Source organism: Priapulus caudatus, unplaced genomic scaffold (genome assembly GCF_000485595.1).
Source record: "Priapulus caudatus unplaced genomic scaffold, Priapulus_caudatus-5.0.1 Scaffold1339, whole genome shotgun sequence".
Taxonomy (NCBI): domain Eukaryota; kingdom Metazoa; phylum Priapulida; class Priapulimorpha; order Priapulimorphida; family Priapulidae; genus Priapulus; species Priapulus caudatus.
The window spans coordinates 31,532-48,081 of NW_014578400.1; the positions used below are offsets into that span (position 1 = coordinate 31,532).

General features: G+C 47.7%; 1 protein-coding gene across 1 annotated transcript in view; it reads left to right on the plus strand.

Annotated features, from left to right (window-relative positions):
- The window catches only part of LOC106816299 (ribonuclease UK114-like), a 5,493-nt gene extending 854 nt beyond the window's left edge, over positions 1-4,639 (plus strand). The window contains exons 3-6 of the mRNA XM_014820880.1: positions 2,591-2,645; positions 3,004-3,072; positions 3,376-3,431; positions 3,924-4,639. Of these exons, the coding sequence (XP_014676366.1) occupies positions 2,591-2,645; positions 3,004-3,072; positions 3,376-3,431; positions 3,924-3,980 (237 nt within the window). The 3' untranslated portion in view covers positions 3,981-4,639. The remainder of the gene's footprint in view (positions 1-2,590; positions 2,646-3,003; positions 3,073-3,375; positions 3,432-3,923) is intronic.
- Positions 4,640-16,550: the final 11,911 nt, after the last annotated feature.

Genomic DNA, 16,550 nt, shown 5'->3' on the forward strand with positions numbered 1-16,550 from the left:
AAGGGTAATGGTACTTTTTTGTTAGTTCTCCTCGGTGGTCAACCGCGGCTGTCAGAACATAATATACCGATCGTCAGGGTGGCCTGCACGTGTACGGGTAGCCCCCGTGCGGTTTTCTTGTTGAAGCCGTGCTTTTTGGCGTTTAGGTTATGTTGGGGTAGGGTTTATGGTTAGGGGGTTTAGTGGTTTGAGGGTTAGATTGTTAGGGTTCTTGAGCTCATGCTTAGACCTCTCAAATCGATCGATTTAGTTTTGAGTTTTCCAATGGGGCGGTTTTTTGGTTCTGATATCCTGGCGGGCGGATGTTCCTGGTTGTGCGCCCGCGCCGGATAAGTTTGTCGTCGTTTAAGGGTATGGGATAAGCGATTTATGGATCTTCCGCGTACCCAGTAGCCTACGAGCACATATTAATGATAGTCGCAGCGCTACCCGTGACCCGTAGCCTACCTGCTCTACATATATATAGGCGGTCTGGTTTTTAGAATACCATATATATAAATAAGCGAACTAATGAAAAATGCACTGCCGGAACGTACCTGGTATACTATCTGATAACGGTTAGGCTCATAGGGTCTCATGTCCCGCAGAGGTACTGCCTGAACGTGACCCTGGTAACTATCCTAGCTGAAAGATGGTTAGGGTTAGGGTTAGGAGTAGGCCGTAAGGCGACTCCCTTAGACTCCGTTAGTGAGTATGGCAAGGTACGATCCGGCATATTAGATAGTAGTATTTAGTACCAAGGGTACGTTCTGGCAGTACCCTGAGGGCATAGACCCTATCAGCTAATGGTTGAGGGTTAGGGTTAGAGTGCGCTAGGCGAGCTCCCTAGACGTCGTTAGTGGAGTAGGCCGAGGTTACGGTCCGGCATATTAGATAAGCACCAGGGTACGTTCCCCGTGCAGTACCCAGGGAGACATAGCGACCCTGGCAGCGGCACGAAGAGGTGCGTTGGATCGTAATGACAGGTACTACATATATGTACCCGAGGTAGTTTTATTAGGCTTTGTTTAGTATTATGTTTATATTTATATGAGGGTATGTTTAGGGTTAAGGGTTTCAGCGGGCGGCGCCACGAGTTTTCAAAGTGGGGGGGGCCGCAATTGGAGAGAATGAAGCAACCATGCCGGGGGGGCTGAGTTATTGGGCGCGAAAAAAAACCCACGAGGCGAGAGAGCCAAGGCGAACCGGGAGCGGGGGTGGTGTGGGAGCTTTTTCAATTTTTGCCTGAAATGGAGCGATCTGGTGCATCATTCGAAGGTGAAAATTTCAAAATTTTTTAAAATGGGAAGAAAAACGGAAATAAAACACCTTTTTCAGTAGCATGTTCTATGTAGGCATTCTACTAATAGTAATGTATAATTGGCATCAATAAATGAATACATGTAATAAGGAAAAAGAAATATGAAATAGTGAATCTTTTTGCAGGGCGACAGAAATTTCCCATTTTCTTCCAAACCTCTAATATAGTCAAAAATAACATTGCTGAATGATATTTAAGACACTTATAACATCCAAACTCGATCTAAACTTTCTTTATTTATCTCATGTGCTCGACAACATTTTGCCTTAAAAACCCAAGCTGCTAGGTATATTAGCAATAAAAGAATAACATCAACTATTTATATTACAAAAAACTTAAGAACTAAAGTGGCAAAGTAAACTAAAAAGAAAAAAGGAACTATATAAATATAACATAAACTAACGCTCATAGGTCTAATGTCCCCCAACGTTACTGCCGGAAACGTACCCGCCGGGTACGGTCCCGTATACCGCACTGGCGTTATCAGCGTGCGTTAGGCTCTGCGTGGCTGCGCGCGTAGCTTAAGGCATGTGCGTTACGCAGTGCGTAGATGCAGTAAAAGTACAGTGGGTCATATGCAAGTACGGTACTGATATTTGACCCTCGATCGAGCCTCCGAAGCACAGGATCAGGCCCCAGAAGTCCGCACTAGGGTATTGGGCTAAATACGCGGCTGTGCATGTCTGTTTTGCTATATAGTAAGTCCAAGCTAGAGACTCTCGAAAACTTGTAAATTTCGCAGTAGGCAGTGAAAATGTGATAAACAGCTCTCTTTCGCCATCTCCCCCCTTCCTCTCCTCCTATTCCTCTTTCTTCTTGCATTCTTTCCGATGCATACACAAAAATACCATATAGACATAATTTCTGGCCAAAAAAGTGGGGGGGTGCCGGGCCCCCCCGGCCCCCCCGTACGCGCCGCCCCTGGGGTTACGGTTAGGGTATACACTTCTGTAGTACAAGTCTGGTACACTTTGTGTATACATATATGTACCTCGGGCACATATATGTAGTACTTGATATGACAACGACCCCTTCATGCATCAGCACTAAGCTTTAACAACCACATGGATCTTTTAATACCGCCATGAGAGTGCCCTTGATGTAGTACAGTACTTTGATATTGACTCAGCTATCAGCTACCAGCAATCTAAAGAGGGGATTTAGACACTTTTTCTGTTACATATTGGGACAAATGAGTCGCTTACATGCAGTTACTAGCTCCCGAGAGTATATCTCCAAATAAAATGAAAAATAAATCTTTAGCCTTTAATTCATTATTCTTATTTTCAGGCACTCATCAACATGGGCGAGATCCTGAAAGCTGCTGGCTGTTCTTTCAATAATGGTGTGTATTAATATATAGTTTTATTACATCTAAACCTGTACAATCCAGCTTGATAAAGTTTTGTAATAGTATACAGCCTCTTTATTTATTTCTTGTAATAATATTTTTCATCTAAAGGATGACAAATTTTCTGCTTTATTCCAAAGACAGGAATCAAGCAAAATTCTAACATATTGATGTAAAAGTTAAAAGGGGAGATTCTCCTTATACACCTAAATTTTAAAAGTATTAAAGGTAAACTTTTGATATTTTTAAAACTATTTTAATAGCTTAGAATTGTATGTTCAAATCATTTGTTCATGGCATTTCTAATAAATATTTTCAGCCATGTAATGATTCGTGTGGTCACTTCTTTTAGTTATCAAGACAACGGTGCTCTTTGCTGATATCAACGATTTTGCTAAGGTCAATGAAGTCTACAAAAAGTGTAAGACCACTACATGTTTGGAATTCTCTGTTTATATATAACATATGTCTCATAGAACATCAATACCGTTCTTGTTTGGTAAGAGAGTTTCAGTGAGCAGAACGTTGCATGAAAGCAGCCTAATGAGTCAACAGTCTTGTGCTATTGCTATTGCTCACAAGGGCTGAAAACGAATCAATTTCGTCTGTTTACTTATATTTGCACATACATGTGCCCATCTGCAGCTGTGTTACTGGCGATGGTAATCGATATCAAACTTTAAGTTAAAAATAGTAAAAGTGTATTACTTGTTCTATTTCACAGATTTCACTCAGCACTGTCCAGCCAGGGTTGCATATCAGGTGGCAAATTTACCGAAGGTAAGTACTCACAGTTTTCACACAAACTTTAAACGCTACATGCGGCTTGAAAATATCACATGTAGACCAGTTAGCTAAATGTGTGTTAACTTCGTTAGGCTTTCTCACTACACATGGAGTAGATTGCAAAGGAGATTCGTGTCAGTTTTTGGTGCACACCACTTTTTGTAGTGAGCGTTACATTGCATTGATGTAGTACTGATGTGCGTAACGCTGGTTTGCAATATCTAACAAAATCCAGCCTTGACTGCTTTTCTTCACTCGATATAATCTGCTGTACCTAACACAAGGCGCATAGCGCAAGTATATTCCTTTCGTGACCGCGGCGGCGATGTTCCTGTTTGCCGTCGAACAATTTGTGGCGCGTGTATTGATCCTTATGAAAATCCCACGTAACCGCGCGATTGTTAATCAAACTCACGGCAGATGTCCCGCTACGGGGTCTGTGCGGAAGCGTGCGTCAGCAATTAATGTGATTGCGTCCCCTTGCAGGCCGGACGAGTCGAAATCGAAGCGGTCGCGGAGATTGGGGACATCGAGGACGTCTGAATCCCGGCCGAATCGTCAGCGGCATGATGACGCCGCGCCGTGACCACCGATGACACGGCGTGGTGTCATGGCCGACGGAAACATCAGTCGCTTGCTGTTATTGTCGTGCTGGTCTAGACGGGGGAAACTGTTACGAACGTTAGACGAAAACGTGACGAGAACTTGCCTGTGGTTTAAGCTGCGATAAAATCGGGTGCCGGTGACAGTGGGTACAGTCAGACAAGTTTATTACTTCTAAATACAAACATAATTATACAATGTGAAATTTTAATGCAGTACAGTTGGTGCTCGTGCTGTGGTATGAATTGATTATTCAAAATCCAAATATGTACATGTGTTTATGGGACAATTGACTTTTTGCTGTTAATGGGAGACCACGTTTTACTCTGAAATTGCTCAATTAAAAGGATGTTTGAAAGTCGAATATTGGTGCTTCACACAGTAACTAATTGTATGCACAGTGTCAGTGTGGAACCACGTATGCCGAGGAAACGATGTATATCATACGGTGCGAAAATACTCTGATCATGTTAAGTCAAACTTTTAGTTGTTGCTTATTATCATAACTGAATGATATTAGAGGGCAAACAAATGTTATCGTTGTATTTTTGCATCGGAAATACTCGACTAAATATTAAAATCTCGTGTTGAACTGAGCACTCCATTTTGAATTTCGTTATTTGTGTTTTGCGTCCCGCGATGAAACAAATTAGCATTTGTTCAGCGTGTGAAAAGCTGCTGTACATTCGATCAACAATGGCGACGGTCAGATAAGTCTACAAATGAGTAACAGATGAGCTTATCAGGTGCTAACACTTCAATTACAAAAACAACGATATCGCTGCAAACTTTATATACAAACTAATTCTGTGATCATCGCATGATCCTTTGTAGAATATTACTAAAGGCGGCGGCATTGTCTTTCAAAGACAGTCACTGCTTATGCTACTGGCCGTTGGTAGTTATGCTACTGCCAGTCATTGCTTATGCTACTGACCCCGGGGGGGGGGGTCACTATATATGCCGGTATTACCCCATGTGCGTTCCAAATTTCGCGGGTTAGGGGGGTGTTTTTCAACTTCTAAAGCGGGCCCGCGCGGGAGCAAATAGGCCCCCCTTTACAAAGCTAATCCCGCAATAAGCCCTCGGGATTGTTCAAGTCAAGCACCGCTCCCGCAGTAGGCCCCCCTCACGGGCCCCCTCCATTCCCTCCACTCTTTGCCCTCCACTTGAATGCAAGACCTCGCAATAGGGGGTAGGGGTCCGGGTAGGACTCTTTCATTTTGTATGCAATAGGGGGTGGGATATTTTCATTGTGTATGCAATAGGGGGTGGTATTCTTCAATTGTGTCTGCAATAGGGGGTAGGGTTTTCCAATGTGCAGTTTGCACTAGGGGGCCTATTATTTTTAGTGAGAACGCACATGGGGTAATACCGGCATATATAGTGACCCCCCCCACCGGGCTACTGACCGTTGGTAGTTATTCTACTGACAGTCACTGCTTATGCTACTGGCCGTTGGTAGTTATGCTACTGACATTCACTGCTTATGCTACTGGCCGTTGGTAGTTATTCTACAGACAGTCACTGCTTATGCTACTGGCCGTTGGTAGTTATTCTACTGACCGTTGGTAGGTTGCTAGTTATGCTACCGACCACGGTGCTAAAACAAATCTGGTCACGTGAGGCGAGCATTGCTTCGCGCGCGCGGGGGAAGGGGGGCCGATGGTGATCAACGTTGACATCGGTCATGTCAGACACAACCACGAGAACGTCCCAGTGTCCCACCGACAATCACCGCGCGCAAAATCCCACCACGATCGTCCTGCGATCGAGAACAGGTGAGCGCAGGCGCGCGCCGCGCAAACGTCAGCGAAAGCGCCGAAAAATCTGCGAGAAATCTCGCGAGACATCGAGGACGCTTACGGAAAATTCCGTCTAATTCCGCTTTACGGACGGTTAGAAGAACAATGGTCGGATGCAAGGGCGAGGAGGTCTCACTCGTCCTTGACCGTCTCGGCTGCTGCCTCTTTTTTATTGGGCTTCACCTTGTTCTCTTTCCCGTCGTCCTCGGCTCCGTCCACTTTTTCGGGGGTTTTCGCGTTCTCGGATTTCTCCGCGTCGTCTGTGCTGCCCTCTACCGGTGCTTTGTCGGCGTCAGCCTCAGGTTTGCTGACTTCCTCTGGGCTTTTACTGGCTTCATCTTCATTCGCAGCTTCCTCCTTGCTCCCCTCTGCATTCTCGCTGGCTTCTCCGTCGCCGCCTGCTTCCTCTTCGGCTTCCTCTTTAGCGGCGGCCTCCTCTGACTGCGTGCTGGGTGCTCCGCTGTCTGGCTCCTCTGTTTCGCGCCCCTCGGCCGCGGCTCCTTCTCGCTCGGCCTCGCTCGCGCCGGGTTCCCCGGCTGAAACAACAACGCATGATGGTTTACGCGTTAGTGATCTACTTGTTTGTGATTTTTTAAACCATTGTTCAGATGATTTTAGATGAAGTACGTAGAATCATTGCCTGGTTGACAATATAGCACTAACTACAACACTGCCTGGTTAATGCTACAGAACAACACTGTCTGGTTAACACTACAGGACAACACTGTCTGGTTAATGCTACAGAACAACACTGCCTGGCTAACACCACAGAACAACACTGCCTACATGGTTAATGCTACAGAATAACACTGCCTGGTCAATGCTACAGAATAACACTGCCTGGTCAATGCTACAGAACAACACTGCCTGGTCAATGCTACAGAATAACAAACCTGCCTGCGTCCCAATGCTACAGAAATAACACTGCCGCTGTAAGAGATCAACCCTGCTGTCAGCAAGAATAAGCCACTGTCTGGTTAATGCTACAGAACAGCACTGCCTGGTCAATGCTACAGAACAACACTGCCTGGTTAACTGCTACTAGAACAACACGTGTCTGGTTAACACTCACACGAAGCAACACTGTCTGGTTTAATGCTACAGAACAACACTGCCTGGCTAACCCCAGACACACTGCTATGCTACAGAAGCAACACTTGCCTGGTTAATGCTAAGAACCCACGGCTGGTTTATGCACAGAGACAACACTGCCCTTGCTAAACTACAGAAACACTGGCTGTTTAATGCTACAGAATAACACTGCTGGCGAACACTACAGAACAACATCTGCTAGGTTAATTGGCTGACAAGAGCAACCGTACAACCTGTCTGGCTACAACTACAGAACACACTGCCTTGCTAACACTTACAGAGCAACACTGCTTGGTTAATGCTACAGAACAACACTGTCTGCTAACACTACAGAAGTCATCACTGCTTGGCTAAACACTACAGAAACATACCCTGCTGGTAACACTATTGCTCATGAGGGTCTATGTCGCTGCCAGGGTACTATCGGAAGGTACCCTGGTACAGTTCGAATATATCGGAACGTACCCTGGTATGTATCTGATATGGTTAGGGTTAGGGTTAAGGGAGTAGGCGTAGGCGACATCCCTAGACTCGTTAGTGGAGTATGGGCGAGGTAAGCGGTCCGGCATATTAGAGACCAGGGTAGCATTCCGATATATCAAACCGTACCAGGGTACCCTCCCGAAATAGTACCTGGGGCACATCGACCCTCTCAAGCATTACTATACTGCACGGTTAATGTTACGCATAACCACATTTACCATTAACCTACGGTTTATTAGCATGCAGAGTAGAGCAAAAGGACACGCTTATTATCACCTGTATCATCTTACTGTGCTGATAACAACATTGGCCAGAATTCTGTTATGGGGCCTACATAACAGACACTGCCCACTTCACGGCTTCCCCAGCTGTAACATTAAATTGTTTTCCCTGCCGTTCACGTGCCGCACTTGCTTGCTGCCAGGGGGTCATAACTCAAGGGGTTATATGACATTGTCATTATTATTTTTTGTTATTACTCTTTATTATTACTTTGTATTACCCCAAAGCAACATACGTACATGTAATGTATTATGTTGTAATTATATGTAATTACAATTTTATTTGTCATTAATTTAACGCCATTGTATACCTATCTACCAACATAACCTCCTCGCCGGCCTCCAGCGTGTTCACACCAGGGGGCGCCTGCGATGCAGCACATGAGGCAGCCGTGCGCGTGGCATCAGGTTACGTGTGTCACCCCCACTGATTTCTATACTAACTGTAACATTATAATATAATAATCATTCAACGCACAGCTTCCCGCGCCCGCCGAACAGAGGTCTAGCAGGTGAGTGCCGCCGATTTGTATTTAATAAGAAACGGCGCTGCATTCATAAACCGTCCTGCGGTCGCCACCTAAGGAGCTAAATAATATAGGATTATATTTAGCTGCCTTGTCACCACCACTTTAATAGCTGTCGCGGCAGGCACGGCGGTGATTTGGCTGGGCGCCAACGAGACGATTGCACACGCGAAAATTCATTAAAGGCTTATACTTATACCCTTAGAAGCCATCGCCAAAGAAAATTGATTGGCGTGCCCCTTAGAGTCGTGGCGTACGCGACATGGAAATGCGATTGGCCACACAATAAAAAAGCTGGTAACAGTAGGTAGCGAAACCCGGCCGAGAGTAGGCCGCGGTTGTGCTAATGCAGACAGATTTATTCCGCTCGCGTCTGCGGGGGAAAGTGGGGGGGGGGAGTTCCCTGAAAAGTGCTCAAATCGGGGAACAATCGCCTCATGAGTAATGTGGTTTTTTATATAAGGCGGTAAAGCTGTCAAATATCGCTCATGCGTGTGGCTCTCACGCACGCGAGAGAGAACAAAGGGTTTCAAGGTCATTCATGGTTCACCGCGACACCGCTCTATATGTAGCAACAATAACCTGACGTGGCGGGACCATATGGCACTCGCTGATCGCTGATATTGCACACGCGGCAGAGGCGCGCAATGTGTAACTGTTCGAAGCAAACAATATGCTAATGAGGAACACGTGGTGAAGTTACCTTCGACTTGCCCGCATGTATATTTGGCTTAGAGATATTTATTTTATGAAAACCGGGAGTGAATGAAAACACATTCCCTGATAATATCAGGAGTGAATCAAAGCAACGGTGTTTTTATTCACGCTTGATAATGTGTTTATAACCCATGCGTGACTCAACAAATTTTGAGCTCTCACTTACATTCAAATTAATTTACATATGCGTTCATCAACACAACGGCGAACCAAAGACAAAACTATCCTTTTCCCTAGTCATATCGTTTAGCATAGGAGGAAAGCATTAGGATGGATCTTGTGTATATTTACTCTATATATTCAATCAAGAGCTGATTATATTTATTATGTATGAGGTTTATAGGTTTAATCAGTCTTGATTCATTACACCTTGATCGTGGTGCCGCAACCACCACCCACCACCACCACCAGCAGCCAGCAGCAGCACGCACCACCACCACAGCAGGCAGCAGCAGCAGCAGCAGCAGCCACCACACCACCACCAAGCAGCAGCAGCAGCAGCAGCACCACCAGCAGCAGCAGACAGCAGCAGCATCGGCGTGGAGGAGCAGCAGCACACCACCAGCACCCAGCAGCAGCAGCATCGGCCGTGGAGCACACAGCAGCAGCACCAGCCACCACCACCACCAGCAGCAGCAGCAGCAGCAGCAGCCAACCACCATACCACCACCACCACCACCAGCACAGCAGCATCGGCGGTGGAAGCAGCAGCAGCAGCAGCAGCACCACCACCACCACCACCACCACCGGCCAGCAGCAGCAGCAGGCAGCAGCAGCACCACCACCACCACGACCCACCACACCACCAGCAGCAGCAGCAGCAGCACCAGCACCAGCAGCAGCAGCATCGGCGTGGGAAGCAGGCCAGCAGCACCACCACCACACCACCACCACCACCACACCACCACTACGCAGCAGCAGCAGCAGCAGCAGCCGCAGCATCGGCGGTGGAAGCAGCAGCAGCACCACCAGCACCAGCACCAGCACCAGCAGCAGCAGCATCGGCGGTGGAAGCAGCAGCAGCAGCAGCAACCACCACCACCACCACACCAGCAGCAGCAGCAGCAGCACCACCACCACCCCACCACAGCAGCAGGCGCACACCACCACCACCAGCAGCAGCAGCAGCAGCAGCGCAGCAGGCAGCACACCACCCACCACCACCACCACCACCAACCACCACCACTGGCAGCAGCAGCAGCACCACACCACCCAGCAGCAGCAGCAGGCAGCAGCAGCAGCAGCAGCAACAGCAGCAGGAGCAGCAGGCAGCAGCATCGCGGTAGAAGCAACAGCAGCACCACCCGCACCACACCAGCACCACCACCACCACCACCACCAGTAAGCAGCAGCAGCGGCGGCGGCGGCGGCGACGGCGGCGGCGGCAGCAGCAGCAGCAGCAAGCAAGCAACAGCAGCAACGGACGGCGGCACAGCAGGCATGCAGTGTTTTGTCTCTTGACGCAGGCCTCACACAATAGGCAGCACCCCCCCGTGCGAGGTAATGGCACAATTAACGGTAATAACTCGAGTATGAGATTCAAAAGTCTCGCATAATCGATCACGCTCTGCGTGTAAGTCCACGTGAGCAGGCCGCGAAGTGCTCACGTGAGTATAGTTAGGTCGGCGAATTATTGCTTTTAGTGAACCGCAAATCAATTATGTATGCATGTGTGTGGTAATAATAGACTCAATCCTGCTATTTTTTAGCAAACAACTTCTTTGTGTGTGTGTGTGTGTGTGTGTGTGTGTGTGTGTGTGTGTGTGTGTGTGTGCGTGTGCGTGCGTGCGCGCGTGTGTGTGGTGTGTGTGTGTGTGTGTGTGTGTGTGTGTGTATGTTTGTGTGTGTGTGTGTGTGTGTGTGTGTGTGTGTGTGTGTGTGTGTGTGTGTGTGTGTGTACGCGCGCGCGTTCGTGTGTTGTAGGGTGAAATTTATATATTGCGATAATCGTTGAAAAAATAGTATTGCTGATACTATAATGAAAAACTATTGCGATACCACTTATATATTTCCTGATATTATGAAATTGTGTGTTATATTGTCTATTGCAACCCGCTTCGTTTGTTGGTTGGTTTAGTTTCGTGATTTATTAGACTGGCACCTTGTCGTTCTGCTCATACACTCGTGTAGTTGAGTGGTGCATGCGTAGATGACTGGGGACCAGTCTACTTATTCACATCAATGAAGAAAGTGCCGATAAAGGATTTCATGCAATCAACATATTATGTGGAAACACATCTTTAGCGGTAAATAAACTAACCTTGGGTTTTTTATGTTGAAGCTATCGAATATTATCGATTGTTCAGTGAAATATTAAAGACAGTTATCGATGTTTTACTTTGCCTTCGATGCATTGCTATCGGGAGAAACACTATACAATGAATCGATAGTTCGATGCATCGTTACACTCCGACATAGAAATAATATACTAGTTAGACTCTCTAGTATAGTGTCTCTGTATACTTCTATGGCTACACTCTTAGAGTGTTGTGCGTTCGTGCGCGCGTCCTTACAACACAACTGAGCCCTCTAGCAGCCTCTCTTCTTTCCATACCTGACTCATCCTCGCCCTTCTCATTCTTCCTCGGACTCTCTTCTTTCATTTTTGTCCTGACAACTTCCTCTGGCGCTGCCTCTGCCGGTGGCGCCACCTGCTCGGGGACGTCGCTGCGCGTATGGCTCGCGTCCGTGGCTTCTTCACTCAAAGACGTGCCCGCTAGGGGTTCCGCATCATCCGAGCCACGAGGGGGCGCTTCCGTGTCGACTTCATCGACTGCTGGTGGATCCTGCTGCACCGGAGAGACGGAAGTGTTTATCATACTCGTTACATAATTTTAGCATAATCGTTACATAATCGTTACATAATCGTTACATAATTTTAACATAATCGTTACATAATCGTTACATAATCGAATACATCGCAGGGTTATGTACGTGATTGAGAGGACGATGAGGCGTACGCATCATGACAATAACCATCACATCAACACTACATCGTTTTGTCTTCTTCTTCCGATTAGAAACATTGTTTAGAATTAGAGGAAAGTTGTAAATGTCACACCACTCATTGTACTCCTGTTAAAGGACTATACGGGTAGAGATATAGCTAAACAGTGCGGTTACAAATATCCGAACGCTGAGCGCGTAGAGTGAATAAGAGGATGGTACGGACCTCTGACGCTGCCCTGGACGGAGTCGCTTCCCACTGACTGTTTATATTGGCCATCACTGAGTCGACCTCCAGTTCTCCTAACGGCTGTGCCGATACCAGCGCCTCCCCCGCACCGGCCGCTGCCAATTCCTCCCCCTTTATCACTACATCGTCCGCTATTAGCAATGCCTCACCAGTTGCCAATGCCTCACCCGTTGTCAATGCCTCACCGGCCGTTGCTAACGGGTCATTGTTCGTTAGTGCTTCACCGGCTGAAAACATGAAAAATATCTGGTGTAAGACCATATTAAAAAGAGATTACTTTTCATGTATTGTGCACACCTGCAAATGCATTAATATTTGATTCAACGTGCATCGTGCTGGCATATGGTGGAACTGTTCGCAGGCAGCATAATTAATGCTACAGAACAACACTGCCTGGTTAATGCTACAGAACAACACTGCCTTGCTAACACTACAGAACAACACTGCCTGGTTAATGCTACAGAATAACACTGCCTGGCGAACACTACAGAACAACATTGCATGGTTAATGCTACAGAGCAACGTACACTGTCTGGCTAACACTACAGAACAACACTGCCTTGCTAACACTACAGAACAACACTGCTTGGTTAATGCTACAGAGCAACACTGCCTGGCTAACACTACAGAACAACACTGCCTGGTTAATGCTACAGAACAACACTGTCTGGCTAACACTACAGAACAGCACTGCTTGGCTAACACTACAGAACAACACCGCCTGGCTAACACTATTGCTCATAGGGTCTATGTCCTCCAGGGTACTATCGGAGGGTACCCTGGGTACGGTTCGATATATCGGAACGTACCCTGGTAATTATCTGATATGGTTAGGGTTAGGGTTAGGGAGTAGGCGTAGGCGACTCCCTAGACTCGTTAGTGGAGTAGGCGAGGTACGGTCCGGCATATTAGAACCAGGGTACATTCCGATATATCGAACCGTACCCAGGGTACCCTCCGATAGTACCCTGGGGCACATAGACCCTCTCAGCATTACTATACTGCCCGGTTAATGTTACGCATAACCACATTACCATTACCTACGGTTTATTACATCAGGAGTAGAGCAATAAAGGACACCCTTATTATCCCTTATCATCTTACTGCTGATAACACATTGGCCAAAATTATGTTAGGGGCCTACATAACAACACTGCCCACTTCACGGCTTCCCAGCTGTAACATTATTGTGTTCCCTGCTTCACGTGCCCACTGCCTTGCTGCCAGGTGCATAACATCAGGGGTTAATGACATTGTCATTATTATTTTGTATTACTCTTTATTATTACTTTGTATTACCCAAAACAACATACGTACATTGTATGTATTAGTTTGTATTATTATGTATTACAATTTATTTGTCATTATTTAACCCTTGATACAATCTACCAACATAACCTCCCTCGCCCGTGCCTCCAGCGTGTTCACACCAGGGGGCGCCTGCGATGCAGCACATGAGGCAGCGTGCCGTGCATAGGTTACGTGTGTCACCCACTGATTTCTATACTAACTGTAACATTATATATATAATATCAGGAGTAAGATAATATAGGATATATCCTATATTATTTTACTCCTGATAATATAACATTCAACGCACCAGCTTCCCGCACCCGCCGACAGAGGTCAGCAGGTGAGCGCCGATTTGTATTTAATAAGAAACGCGCTCGCATTCATAACAGTCCCTGCGGTCGCCACCAAGGAGCTAAATATATAGGAGTTATATTTAGCTCCTTGGTCACCACCACTTATAGCTGTCCGGCAGGCACGCTGTGATTTGGCTGGGCGCAACGAGACGATTGACACGCGAAATTCATTAAAGCTTATACTTATAACCCCTTAGAAGCCATCGCCAAAGAAATTGATTGGCGTGCCCTAGAGTCGTGCGTACCGACATGGAAATGCGATTAGCCACACAATAAAAAGCTGGTAACAGGTAGGTTAGCGAAACCCGGCCGAGGTGCCGCGGTTGTGCTAATCAGACAGATTTTATTCCGCTCGCGTCTGCGGGGAAAGTGGGGGGGGGGAGTTCCCTGGAAACGTGCTCAAATTCGGGGAACAAATCGCCTCATGAGTATGTGGTTTTTTAGTGAGGCGGTAAAGCTGTCGGAATATCGGCTCATGCGTGTGGCTCTCACGCACGCGAGAGAGAACAAAGGGTTTCAAGGTCATTCATGGCTTCACCGCGACACGCTCTATAATGTAGCAACAATAACCTGACGTGCTGTACCACATGGCATCGCTGATCGCAGATATGCACACGCGGCAGAGGCGCGCATGCGTAACTGTCTCGAAGCAAAAAATATGCTAATGAGGAACACGTGGTGAAGTTACCTTCGACTTGCCCGCATGTATATTTGCTTAGAGATATTTATTTATGAAACCGGGAGTGAATGAAAACACATTCCTGATAATATCAGGAGTGAATCAAAGCAAATGTGTTTTTATTCACGCTTGATAATGTGTTTATAACCATCGTGGACTCAACAAATTTTAGCCTCACTTACATTCAAATTATTTACATATGCGTTCATCAACACAACGCCAAACCAAAGACAAAACTATCCTTTTCCCTAGTCATATCGTTTAGCATCAGGAGGAAAGCATTAGGATGGATTTTGTGTATATTTACTCTATATATTCAATCAAGAGCTGATTATATTTATCATGTATGAGGTTTATAGGTTTAATCAGTCTTGATTCATTACACTTGATCGTGGTGCCGCAACCACCACAACCACCACCACACCAGCAGCAGCAGCAGCAGCACCACCACCACAGCAGCAGCAGGCAGCAGCAGCAGCAGCCACCACACCACCACCAGCAGCAGCAGCAGCAGCAGCACCACCAGCAGCAGCAGACAGCAGCAGCATCGGCGGTGGAAGCGACAGCAGCAGCACACCACCAGCACCCAGCAGCAGCAGCATCGGCGGTGGAGCAGCACAGCAGCAGGCACAGCCACCACCACCACCAGCAGCAGCAGCAGCAGCAGCAGCCAACCACCATACCACCACCACCACCACCAGCACAGCAGCATCGGCGGTGGAAGCAGCAGCAGCAGCAGCAGCACCACCACCACCACCACCACCACCGGCAGCAGCAGCAGCAGCAGCAGCAGCACCACCACCACCACGACCACCACCACCACCAGCAGCAGCAGCAGCAGCACCAGCACCAGCAGCAGCAGCATCGGCGTGGAAGCAGGCCAGCAGCACCACCACCACACCAACCACCACCACCACACACACCACTACCGCAGCAGCAGCAGCAGCAGCAGCCGCAGCATCGGCGGTGGAAGCAGCAGCAGCACCACCAGCACCAGCACCAGCACCAGCAGCAGCAGCATCGGCGGTGGAAGCAGCAGCAGCAGCAGCAACCACCACCACCACCACACCAGCAGCAGCAGCAGCAGCACCACCACCACCCCACCAGCAGCAGCAGCGCACCACCACCACCACCAGCAGCAGCAGCAGCAGCAGCGCAGCAGGCAGCACACCACCCACCACCACCACCACCACCAACACCACCACTGGCAGCAGCAGCAGCACCACCACCACCCAGCAGCAGCAGCAGGCAGCAGCAGCAGCAGCAGCAACAGCAGCAGGAGCAGCAGCAGCAGCATCGCGGTAGAAGCAACAGCAGCACCACCCGCACCACCACCAGCACCACCACCACCACCACCACCAGTAAGCAGCAGCAGCGGCGGCGGCGGCGGCGACGGCGGCGGCGGCAGCAGCAGCAGCAGCAGCAACAACAGCAGCAACGACGGCGGCACAGCAGGCATGCAGTGTTTGTTCTTGACGCAGGCCTCACACAATAGGCAGCACCCCCCTGTGCGACGGTAATGGCACAATTAACGATAATAACTCGAGTATGAGATTCAAAAGTCTCGCCAATAACGATCACGCTTGCGTGTAGTCACGTGACAATCGCGAAGTGCTCACGTGAGTATAGTTAGGTCGGCGAATTATTGCTTTTAGTGAACCGCAATACAATTATGTATGCATGTGTGTGGTAATAATAGACTCAATGCTGCTATTTTTATAGCAAACAACTTCTTTGTGTGTGTGTGCGTGTATGTGTGTGTGTGTGTGTGTGTGTGTGTGTGTGTGCGTGTGCGTGCGTGCGCGCGTGTGTGTGGTGTGTGTGTGTGTGTGTGTGTGTGTGTGTGTATGTGTTGTGTGTGTGTGTGTGTGTGTGTGTGTGTGTGTGTGCGCGCGAGTGTGTGTGTGTGTGTGCGCGCCGCCGTTCGTGTGTTGTAGGTGAAATTTAAATATTGCGATAATCGTTGAAAAAATAGTATTGCTGATACTATAATGAAAACTATTGCGATACCACTTATATATTTCCTGATATTATGAATTGTGTGTTATATTGTCTATTGCAACCAGCTTCGTTTGTTGTTGGTT